The sequence below is a fragment of the Typopeltis vanoorti genome, chromosome 12, assembly GCF_054136105.1.
Source record: "Typopeltis vanoorti isolate ZY-2024b chromosome 12, IOZ_Tvanoo_1.0, whole genome shotgun sequence".
Classification (NCBI taxonomy): domain Eukaryota; kingdom Metazoa; phylum Arthropoda; class Arachnida; order Uropygi; family Thelyphonidae; genus Typopeltis; species Typopeltis vanoorti.
Window position 1 is genome coordinate 71,286,027 of NC_143560.1, and position 13,118 is coordinate 71,299,144.

Sequence of the window (13,118 nt, forward strand, 5' to 3'; positions counted from 1 at the left end):
AATACAAATTCAAAGACTATTTATGGAATCAGCCTCAGCCCCAAGAAACTATCCAAACCTGAACAAATTTGGCTGTATGCGACTGCCCCAAATTTGGGAGGCATACAATAGCAGACCTTCAGCCCAAGAACACCTACTTAGCCTGCTAGAGGGCACATCAGGACTTCTAGGAGAACGATAGCTTCATATCTTCATTCTCAGTTACTGTATTGTAGTGCCTGCGTGCACGTGCCTTTTTGTAAGTTCCTTTTGAAAATGGCTATGCGACGTTGCCAAAATATCGGAAATATTTATTAAAGTATAATTTAATTTATATTCAGATCTACGTTGTTCAATTCCCTAAGTGATTTAGAAAAAGATTTATATTTCTGTGAAATACAGGGTGTTCGGGATAAATTTGACATATTTATAATTAATTATATTTTCCCGTAAGTTACATGTATTAACACACACTTCTCTTCATTTAAAAGTTTGGACCCTTCTTCATTCATATACAAGATGTCAGAAAGGATGGATAGCTGGAACCCACCTGAATCATGGAAGAGAATAACTTGTATCATGATGATTCGTGTCCGCCATCAAAATAAGGATATTACGACTGCTGCCCAATGCTCCCTGAATACAGTAAAAACAATCAGGCATGAACTAGAGACTTGCAATGGTGACTACGAGGATGTAGCAAGAAGAAAGATCCCTAGCAGACGATCTGATTGCGTTCGTACAGCAGAATTCCTCGCAAATCTGCAGGAACAGGTGTTGAAGAACCCTGGCATTGGAATTCGGGCTTTGTTCGTGGAGTTGCTAACTGTAGTCAAGCCCTGGATAACAAGGGTAGCCAATGGTAGGCCGTATGTATGGCAGCAGGATTCGGCCCCTTGCCACACCTCTGGGAAAAGTCAAAAATGGTTGTCTGAAAATTTCTACGACTTCACCAGTCCAAATGTTTGGCCTCCAAACTCCCCAGACCTTAACCCCATGGATTATTTTGTATGGGGCGCAGTTGAAAAAGACACCAATCGCACTTCCAGTAATACAAAAGCCCAGTTAATGGATAAAATTAAAACAGTTTTTGCGGCCCTTCCCAGGGAGACTGTAGCATCAGCTTGTTCGAGGTTCCGAAGCAGAATTGAAGCTGTGATCGATGCTAATGGTGGTTATTTTGAGTAAATCTTGTTGATAGTATTGTAATTAACTCTGCCTGTAATGTTTTTTTGTCAATTCATTAAATTTAATAGATACAAAGAAGATTTTCTTTTTCCTTACGAAACTGTCAAATTTATCCCGAACACCCTGTACATGTTCTAGTTTTATGCAATGTACCACAATTTTTAACCATAATGATTTAGTATTATCACCTCTGTTATTCATTATCTATATGGATCACATTATGAAGGAAAGTGGTATTAAACATGATATCAAAATTGGAGATGTTAATGTCAGCTCTTTGCTTTATGCGGATGATGTTATACTTCTAAATAAATCCACTACAAGCTTGCAAGATTCCTTGACTAAATTGAATAACTCTTGTAATAGATATGGTATGAAGGTCAGCATTAAAACGACAATGAAAATAGGTAGAATTGTTGAAAATGTCAACTGTGTTGTGAACAGGGAACCTGTGGAACAAGTAAAACATTTCAGCTACTTAGGCACGATTTTTAGTGAAGATGGTAAATTAAATATAGAAATAGACAACAGAATCAGCAAAGCTGGTATGGTGGGAAGTTAATTGAATAAATTCATATGGAATAAGAGAGAAATTAGTGGGAACACTAAATTAGCTGTATACAAGACAGTGTTCAAACCAGTTTTAACTTATGGATCTGAGCGCTGGGTTAGAAGTAAAACACTTAACCAAAGACTAGAGACCGCAGATATGAGAATCCTGAGAAAGATTATAGGTGTGAACAGATGGCATCAATGGCAATATCATATTAAAAACAAGGATATTAGGAAAGAGCTTGACATTGTCAGCATTCAGGAATGTGTTAGCAGAGCTAATCTCAGGTGGTATGGTCATTTAAAGAGAATGGGCAAAGAAAGATTAGCAAAACAAGTGTTCTCTGCCAGGTTGGCCGCAAAACGACCCAGAGAAAGACCAAGATATAGGTGGATTGATACGGTACAAAGTGCCTTAGACGATAGAAATATAAGATCTGATAATGTTGGAGTCTTGACAAGTAACAGACTGATTTGGAGGAAAATTGTATTTTTTCATGTGGTACTATCATATTCTGTACACCCCTTGAGGGTACATGGCAGGAATCTGATGAAGATGATGATGATTTAGTATTTGTATAAAACAGATTGATTTTTAAAGAGCAGATTGATTGACTGGGCAGAGGGAATCACATATTTTTTTTTTTTTTTTGGAATTTTATAACAACATAAGTGAATAACAAAAAAGACTTATCATTTATGGAAAGCTTTAAAACTTGGAAGGAAAAAATGAATACCAGTTATTTTACAGGTTTATAGCAACAGATTAAAAAAAAAAATAACACTTTAAAAATACTTGACAATAATTACTATCACACATTTATTACGACCAAGCCAGCCTAGTTAGTCAAGTGGTTAGCGTATCCGCTCTTCAACTAAAAGGCTGTGGGTTTGAATCCCACTGTGGGCTTGGATGTTTGGTGAAAATACGAGAGGTAGCGGTGGGCAGTAGGTGTAGTTGTGGTTCGTTGCAGGTGGTGGAGATAGAGTTGTAGAGTAGATGCCCTCCCTCAATGAGTCTTTGGACTCCCTGGAGGTGTTTTAAAAAAATAAATAAAAAAAAAAGTTTGCAATTTCTTATTTCTGTAAATACAGGTTATCTATGTGAAATGTGTACAATAAAGTAACATGGGTTAAATGAATTTTAACTGAATAATAATGGACAGTGATTTTTATAAAATTATTGTTTTTGAATTATCTTCATTGTTATTGAATGCTTAATGTTATCAAAATTTAAAAACCTGAAGTGGTCAAGTGAAATTTATGTATAACGCTATAAAACCATACTGAAATAATATTTTCTGCATTTTTTTTTTTGATATTGCAGCAATGTAATAACTTCAGAGATTTACTCCAATAACTGCTGCAAATACCTGAGAAGTATTTTATTTCTAATGTAGTTTACACATAAATTGGAAGATGATTCACTATTAGATACAAAGCAGAAAGTTGAGACAGCACACCATATTAGTGCATTTACTACTTAAGTCATTCAAGGCTGGTGTATGTATATTTCTTGCAGAAATGATTGTTATATCTTTTCACCCATTTCACTTGGTCCATATGCTTATTTTCTGGCTGATGTATACATTCGCACACACACACACACAACCCAACTGCATGCTCTAAATGTCTACTCTGCAGTCAGCACATATGTATCCAACTTCTTTGTTGGTTATGTATTCCTCTGGTAAGTTACCCTGATCAATGCTAATAGGCACCTCTGATGGACAGGATGTATTCACAGGCTACACTAACTACAGTCTATGGAGCCAATGCTTTAGGTAATGTGCTACCACATGGACCTTCAAAATGGAACCTGAAATGAAAGTGAAACCTACTTTTATGTGACTGTTTACCTTTAAACAAGTTAGAATTAAAAATCAGTGGAGGTTTTTAAAATTTTTATTTATTTCTTTTATCCTTAATGTAGAAACAAACTTTAGGAACTCATTTATATGGAACAGAAGATAACAGCATGCCACATTTAGGTATCAACATTCTATATATATTACTAGTTTTTTTTTTGTTTTTTTTTGAATATGGTATACAACAGTAAGTCCTACCAGCATCTATTGTTTTACAAAACAAGCAATGCATATTACTATCACGAAACGTGTTGATTTCATCTTCATGAGAGTGGATAAGAATGACTAGTTTGAATACTGGTTTAAAGGTAGTTCACATTTGGTATTTGTCAAATATTTTTCTGATTCCTTCCGTTCCTCAAATTCAAGGGACTACTACTGTCATGGATTGATTTATGTTCTCTACCAGTCTGCATGTTAGCAGGATTGTATCCATTACTACTGAAATTATTAAGATGGGTTCTAATTAATTTTTAATATGATGTTATTGGAGCAAGTGATTAGATCCACATGTTAATGTTTCATTAAGCTATATTTCTATGCAGGATGAAATCCATCCATTATTAGTACTGGAACTGTACAAGATCCACTACCAATGTAAACTCATCTATTATGGCAACTTTACAATATTATATGGCAGATCGGTAAAAGAAGAAGAATACTAGAACATATTATTATTAAGAGAAATCTCCAGGGAGGCCATACTTTTCGCACTAGCTCTTGAATATCTGTTCTTGAATTCATTCCTGCTACTTGCATACACTACATCCAATGGCAATCTATTCCAATCATGTACTACTCTATGAAATCAAAATCTAATTCCCCCCTTTCTTGACAGCATAAATTCATTCTAAACTTCCATAGATGCCCTTGCGTCTCCTTTCCCCACCCTCTGTAAAATGAAAAATTCCATCTAAAATTTTGTATAACCCTTTCAGAAGTTTGGAAGTCTCAATCATATCAAACCTCTTTCTCCTGTTTGCTAGTGTCTGCAGCCTACAAATTCTCAATCTATCTTTAATCTGTATTTCCCAATCCTAATATCATTTTTGACACTCCTTTGCACTCCCTAAACTGTATCAGAATCACAACAGAAACCAGACCTGCATGCAATAGTACAAGTGAGGACTTAGCAAGGCCGTCTAAAGAGGCAAAATGACTTCTTTATCTTTACATGTCAACATTCATTTCAGCATTGCCATTATTTTCTGAGTCGTATTTACAATTTTTGATATATGACCAGTGGTGGGATTCAAATAATTTAAGAAATTATTTGAATTTCACTGCCCTAATGACTGTTTTAAGTATAAAAAAACAATATACCGAAAAGTAGTTTATTATTTCATACAGTTAATACTTAAATAAGAACAATAAAAGAGGTACACAAAACTAGATTATGTTATAAGAAAGAGTTTTAAAATATTAATGAAAAAATATTAAATAATACCTGACAAAAAACAATAAAACTGTTATTTAAGATATTTCCATATTGCTTCTTGATTGGCGTCCTCACTTGCAATTTTCTTGTTTTTCCAATTCAACTAGTTCAACAAAAATTTTTGGTGATGTAACTGAATCCTCAACTTTTAAGAAAAGTATAATAACTGGTTTGCAGGATATTGTTGAAGCTTTGTCAATATTCAAAACATAATCAAACAAAGCTGAAAGAAATGACAGCATGTCATCCCCTGCTTGTTTGGCACTTTTTCTCTTTACATTATTTGTTTGTTTACTGAAGTAACAAATGTGAGGGAATGAAAATGTAGTATTTCATCAAAGGTATTACGAGCTTTATGAAATAAATAAATGTTACAAGCATAGTTCCATCTAATTTTTTCACCTATGGACGAAATGAATATTACTATGGGTGCTTAGAATACGCTGTTGCACAGATGAAAGTTAAAAAAGAGTAAGGAATGTAAATTTTTGATTTCCACATTGGATGGCTTCCCACCTTAAAGAGAACCCTGATTATAAGTGCCATTTTAACAACTGGTTCACCGAACTCAACAAAATATTAGGTAGCGGTTCTGCCGAACCGGTTGAATCCCACCACTGTATGTGACCCTTGATCTTCAGCTTCCTGTCTGCTAAAACTCCAAGATCCCTAGCCTCATTAGTTTCTTCAAGCATAATCCCACTAATATAATATGACATTGGATATCTAATCACATTAAAGTGCATGACTTTACATTTATTAACACTGAAATGACAGCCATTTTCACTTGCCCACAATTACAGCCTATTCAAATCATTCTACAAGTACTGCATATCACCAGCAGTCCTGATTACCCTACCTATCTTTGCACCATCGGCAAATAGCTGTATGTCACATGCCGAATTCTTCCCAACGTCATTAATGTTGTATTTCTTGTATGAATCTGCAAGATTCAAGGAATCTTGCCGATTCATCCCCCCCCCCCCATATACCACTTTTTGATATCTGTCAGTCAGTCATCCTGTTACCCAGGGGTTACAGGATGATGAGATAAGGTTACATGCTGAACTACAATGTAGGAAATTGTAACCTCATGAGGGGTGTGCTGGTTTCTGTGCCATGGTATCAGTTATTGGATGGGAAGGATATCGACAGTGTGTTGGAAGCATTTAAAACATACTTAAATGATGTGATATCAGAATGCGTCCCTGGAGTTCAAAGAATAGAATAGGAGAGAAATAGATATGAAATCTAATTAAGCAAGAGATTTGTAAGAATAAGATGATGTAGAAGGAATAGCGCATGCATAAGGCTGATGTCAGTTATGATAATTATAAGCAGCAGGCCAGAAGAGTCGCACGTTGTGGAAAGCTAAGTCCAAGTATGAAAAGAAATTGGCTCTGCAAGTTAAAGACAACCCAAAATAATTCTATTGTTATGCTGCAAGTAAAAGAAAGAATAACTCTACTGAATGCAGATAGTATGCAGTGACTGATGTAGAAGTAATTGTTCAACTAATGAGCAGCCATTTTGCTAAAAGCTATCAACCTGGTATATGCAACATTGAACTTACCACTACCTCTTCACCATATTGAGGAGAAAGTACTAGAGCTGTTGCATAAACTGAATAAGAATTCTGCAATAGGAACTGATGGAATATTAGCATGGATGCTAAAAAAGTGTTCAGCTGAACTGGCTATTCCCTTGACCAGGCTATGTAATTTGAGTTTCAGAACAGGGAAGATTTGACAGGAGTGGAAAGAATGTATGGTAATTGCATTGTATAAGGGTGGTGAAGATTTTGAAAAAGTTGGTTAGGCTTACAATCAGTTGACAGAGAATCCTGTGCCCGCTCAGCCATATAGAATACTCCATTATTCTATTGATTTTATTGTGAGAAAGCAACACTGGAAGATCCTGCATAAAAAGTCCCCTATGCCTGCTCAGCCATATAGAATACTCCATTATTCTATTGTGGGAAAGCAACACTGGAAGATCCTGCATAAAAAGTCGCCAGCTTTCAGTGTATTAACATCAGTTAGTCTTTCTCTTCAAATTTTACTCTTCAGCTAAAAGTCAGTATCAGTGAGTTTGAGTGCATCTTTGTGAGCAGTTCTTGGATTTTAAACAGTTATTGTCCTCCCCTAAAATGAATGTGGATAGTAAAAAAAAAGAAAATATATAATTATCAATCTGAATGGGAAGAAGCCTACTGCTTTGTTAAAATAAAAGACATGCGTTGTTTGGTATGTGGCAGTTCTGAAGAAACAATGTGGAGTGGCATTTTAAGACCAATCACCCCTCGTTTAACCACAACTATCCTGTTAATTCTGAACTGAGAAAGAAAAAAGTAAGTGAACTAAAGTCAAAAGTTACATTTTGACAGTTAGTTTTAATTAGACCAACAGTAAAGCATAAAAATTGCTTCTTATAAAATTACTCACTTAATAGCATAAAGGAAAAAACCATATCAGGATGGTGAATTGATAAAAGAGGCATTTCTTGCAGGAGCAGATTCTTTATCTGAGGGCTTTAAAACAAACAAGAAATTATGACAGCGATATCAGACCTGCAGCTTTCAAATTGAGCTCAATTTCCCTTGACATGCAAGCCCAACTGAAAAATGATTTAGGAAAATGTGAATACTTATCCCTGCAATTTGATGAGTCAACAAATTTATCAGATACAGTGGAATTGGCTGTTTTAGTAAGAATGGTATTTGAGGACTTTTCTGCTAGAGAGGAGTGGTTAAAATTATTGCCCATGAATGGTCAAACAACAGGAATGGAAATTTACTATACATTTAAACAATACATTTCCCCCTAAGCAAGTTGGCAGCGATTATTCATCAAGAAGCATTGTGCGATCAAGTTCTCTCCTTCGGGTACATTATGAAAAACAGTTCTAAAAATAATACGCTCAATTGGAGCCTCTCCTCTACAGCACTGCCTCTAAGTCTTTCATTGAGAGTATCAACGATGTAACTAACAAAGATCTTATTCTTCATTCTGAAGTTTGCTGGCTAAACCAAGGAGAAGTACTTTTAAGATTTGTGAGTTCGATTGAAGAGAAAAAAATTTCACAGTTCCAAAGGACAGCACTATGAGTAGTTAAGTGATCCTTTTTGATTAATGGATTTGGGTTTCCTTACAGATATTGTAGAAAAATTCAAATTTTCTAAACTTGGAACTCCAAGGAAAGGATAAACACATTGTGATGATAAGAAGTTTGATCAGATCATTCAAAGAGAAGCTGACCTTGTGGATATATCATTTGGAGCAGAAATCTCTCAGTCATTTCCCAAATCTGAAGAAATTGAGTGACAACAGAGTTTGTCCTGAAATCGTTTGTTAAATTGATGTTAAATTGATTAAGTGCTTCACGAAGAATGTGACAAGAGGTTTCAGCAGTTCAACACCATTCAGCCAATGATATCGTTTTTTTAAACCCTTTTACAGACTTAAGTGTGATCGAAATTGGTGAATTCATTACAAACTTTAGCAATGCAACAACAGAAGAAGTAGAATTGAAAATTTTAGATGTCAGGAATGATATCACATTAAAGTGATATAAAGGTGATGAAAACTTTGGGGGTTTGGTGGATAGAGAAAGATTTCCTGTTTTATAAAGTTGTGCATACAAGATAACGTCTTTTTTATGGATCAACATACTTATGCGAGTCATTTTTTTCCCACCATGAACATCATTTTATATTCTCAACTAGCAAGGACTTGTCAATGATATGCAACTCCAAGGATCCCATTAAAATCCATTTTTCTTCATAATTTAATCTTTTAAAAACATTTTTGTTCCTTTCCAATAAAAAAGGAATTATAATGATCCTTTTGTTTATTTATCCACAGCATAGATTTATCTTGATTGTTTGTTTCCTTTAAGAAAGATGGTGGGGTGGAAGGGGGGATGCCCCCAGTAATGGTTTCTGATCTCTAATAGTTTATAATCCAATTCCATATTCTCCAATTTATACAACAGTATTCTATTCTATGCTGTATTCTGTAAAAAGCCTCAGCAAAATCAAAAAGTACCATGGTGTGTATGCATTCCCCTTATCTAACTCAGTGATAACATTATTTTAGAATGTGAATGTGAGCAAGTTGCTAAAGCATGACCTTCCCTTAGTAAACAGATGCTGTTCATTGCAAAGTAGAGATTCTCTGTCAACTGATTGTGAGCCTAACCAACTTTTCCAAAATCTTCACCACTACTCCTGAGATGCTGATTGGTTGATAGTTGGATACATCAGTCTTTGCACCACCCTTGTACAATGCAATTACCATACATTCTTTCCACTCCTGTCAAATCTTCCCTGTTCTGAAACTCAAATTATATAGCCTGGTCAAGGGAATAGCCAGTTCAGCTGAACACTCTTTTAGCATCCATGCTGATATCCCATCCGTTTCCACTGCAGAATTCTTATTCAGTTTATGCAACAGCACTAGTACTTTCTCCTCAATATGGTGAAGAGGTAGTGGTGAGTTTAATGTTGCATATACCAGGTTGATAGTTTTTAGCAAAAATAGCTGCTCATTAGTTGAACAATTACTTCTACATCAGTCACCTGCATACTATTTGCATTCAGTAGTTATTCTTTCTTTTACTTGCAGCATAACAATAGAATTATTTTGGGTTGTCTTTAACTTGCAGAGCCAATTTCTTTTTATACTTGGACTTAGCTTTCCACACAGTGTGACTCTTCTGGCCTGCTGCTTATAATTATCATAACTGACATCAGCCTTATGCATGCACTATTCCTTCTACATCATCTTATTCTTACAAATCTCTTGCTTAATTAGATTTCATATCTATTTCTCTCCTATTCTATTCTTTGAACTCCAGGGACGCATTCTGATATCACATCATTTAAGTATATTTTAAATGCTTCCAACACACTGTCGATATCCTTCCCATCCAATAACTGATACCATGGCACAGAAACCAGCACACCCCTCATGAGGTCACAATTTCCTGCATTGTAGTTCAGCATGTAACCTTTTCTGAATGGAACATTCATAAACTTAGCCACTTCCCAAGTGAGTACTTCATGATCACTGTCACCAACTGGAGGCAGAATAGTTGTCTTTAAGTTAAACCTCCTCTAACACTCTAACCACAACTTCCTTCTGTTGCATGCTGCTTGAAGAAGTTGACTTGCAACAGCTTGAAAAATTCAGTTTCATTCTTCTCATGCGATTTCGTAGCTACCCAATCAGTGTTCAGATAATTAAAGTCCCCCATTATGATTACTCTTTTTGCACCCATTTTATTTATTTGTTGATGTATTTCTTTGTCACTAGCAACCAATTCTGCTGTATAATTGCTGCAGTCAGGTGAGATCTGGTTGGGGATAGTAATATTAGGGAACACAGCAGCAGCACGGGTGTCAAGTTCTTGAACCTGAAGGGGCAAGAAGTCAGAGTGGGCTGCTCTATGTGCATTGACCAATTGCAGGTCTGTAACAACACCCCACTGTGTATTTAATCTTGTTAGACTCCACCTCACACTAAATGGCTTCAAACTCACTGCCACATGAAAAACTGACTAGTATTGCAGTCATAGGTCTCAACTCTAACTGGATTCAAGACATTTGATATCATTAGCAGCACGTACCCCTCCTCACCTATCTATCCTTCCAAAAAAATACTGTACCCTTTTGTACTAGATACCAGTTAATACGTCTGTTTCTGATAGCCAAGTCTCATTAATATCTACCTCATGAGATCCCAATATATTAGCCAAGGCAACAAACTCTACTCCTTTGTTTCTGATACTCCTGGCATTCATGTACATACATATAAATTACCTGCATGCTCTTTTTGCATACACCTGTGTGGTCTGCATGACACAGTTCGACAATTTGCAGATCTCTGTTCTTATCTAATTCCTTATTTATGCAGACATCATTACACATGCTTGATAGGTCCGAACTGGACGAACACAAAATCATTCTCTCTTCATAATCATTTCCATAATAATAATAACCATTCCCATCATTAACACAGTTACCTAACACTGTTGCTCTTATACATGGATTCTCATAATTCCTCCCATCAGAATTCAGCTTCCCAGACTCTCTGCGTTAGGTCTTATATCAATAATTTTTCAAGCCCTGATGTCAAACACATTCAGGTGTAAGCTGTCACTCTTATACAAACCTAATATTCTCTCAAACTCTCTCCACAACCCAAAAACTAGCATCCATTCCTTCTACACATTAAATCATTTGCCAACATAGTCCTTCTTAATTCATTTTTATCATATCAAGGTAGTGCCAAATCTTTGACAGACTGCCATCTTGTAACAAAACAAGCAACAAATTAGGTCACCCTTAAATGTCAAACTAAGAGTGTCATGGTCATAACATCAGGACACTTAACTTGAATATTTTGTGCTTTTACTCATTCCCAATTTGAGTCTCTTTATGAATACATTGTAATTACAATTTGATAGGAAAGTATTGAAAAAGCACTTGATTTAATCTCAACATTAGCTATTTTAGAAGCCATTTAAAATCAAGGAATTAAAAACACTTATACTCATATATTATTTAAACAGACCTAGAAGAAATTTTTAAAAACCTGTACTGGAAAAACAGAGGAATTATGGTAAATGGGAAAGAACTAAATCACCTATGATTTGCTGATGATATTGTTCTTTTAGGATACTCTACAGAACTTCATCAAGGATTAAATATGAACAAAACAAAAATAATGTATAATAAATACATCACCAAAAAGCCAGAAGAAAAGGAACATCAGGAAATTGATATAGTAACCTACTATGTTTATGTTTATTTAGGACAAAGATCACAACAGAGGGTGACTGTAAAGAAGAAGTTATATATAGAATTCAACTTGGTCAGATAGCCTTTGGAAACACTGTAAAACATCCCCAACTGCCTTAAAAGAAAAATATTCAGCAATTGTATACAGTCATACCCCGACTTACGTGGTTTCATATATGTACGTATTCCCTTCCTGCCTCACCACTAGTCATATCTTTCAGTCATATCTATAATCCTTGATGGCCGCATTCGCCAGTGTCGCACATGCTGTGACCAAACACTGACATGTTTCGTTCAGTCTCCATTCATAAGATTTTTATAATCTACAAACCTTGCGATTCTTGAATGTTTGTTCTTGATAAAAAATTTTATCACATAAAAAATAATGTTGTTCAAAGAAGTTTATCTACAGGAATCCACAGTAAGAACAATCATAAAAGAAAGGTTTACAGATTTTGGAGGACATAGATTCCAATGAGGAATGAATGGTAGCCACAAGGTAAGGAATAAAAAAATCATTAGCTTGCTATGAAGAAATTTTACGTGACAAGAAAAAGACATTATGCCGTCAGACGAATCTATTAGATTTTATGAAACCATTGGTCCCAATTAACTAATATTTTGTATTAGTTAATATACCTAGCACCTACATAGCATATAGGTGCCGGGTATATGCAAAATTATACCCGAGTTACGCGAATTCGACTTATGCCCTTTTGTTGGTCCCACCTACCGCGTAACTTTGGGATATGACTGTACTTCCAGTCATGACACATATGAAAGTGAAACATGAACTTGGATGAAAAAATTAACCAACAAGTTGAGAATTACTCAGAGAAAAACTGGAAAGATCATTACTTGGTATTACCATTCTATATAGAAAGTGCAATACCTGGGTCAGAGCTCAGACTAGGGTGAGGGACATTGTAACATTAAATGATCCAAATGGCAATGAGCAGGTCATATTGCAAGAAGTAACTCTCAAAAATGGACAAAGCTGATATCAGAATGGTATCCTAGAGATGTAAAGAGCTACAGGAAGACCAAAGAGACGGTGGAAGGATGAGATTAAAGAGATGGCAGGAACTCAGTGGCATAGAAAGATTCAAGATAGGAATGAATGGAGGGGGGGGGGAGGGGAAAGACCATCCAGCAATGGACAGATGATAAGTAAAGTATTTGCTGCTTCCAATGCATAAACAATGTGAATGAGAGTGAGTGAGGAGGTTGCTTCCTCACTCTTATCTTCTACAAAGACTACAACCTTAAGCTTCAAGAAGAATATAAGATT

General features: G+C 35.6%; 1 protein-coding gene across 4 annotated transcripts in view; it reads right to left on the reverse strand.

The window, feature by feature from the left end:
• Positions 1-3,089: 3,089 nt before the first annotated feature.
• Positions 3,090-13,118, reverse strand: part of LOC150100874 (NAD-dependent protein deacylase sirtuin-5, mitochondrial-like) — a 160,428-nt gene continuing 150,399 nt past the window's right edge. For all 4 annotated transcript variants that reach the window (XM_090402093.1, XM_090402095.1, XM_090402094.1 and 1 more), the window contains exon 9: positions 3,090-3,538. In XM_090402093.1, the coding sequence (XP_090258219.1) occupies positions 3,484-3,538 (55 nt within the window). In that variant the 3' untranslated portion in view covers positions 3,090-3,483. The remainder of the gene's footprint in view (positions 3,539-13,118) is intronic.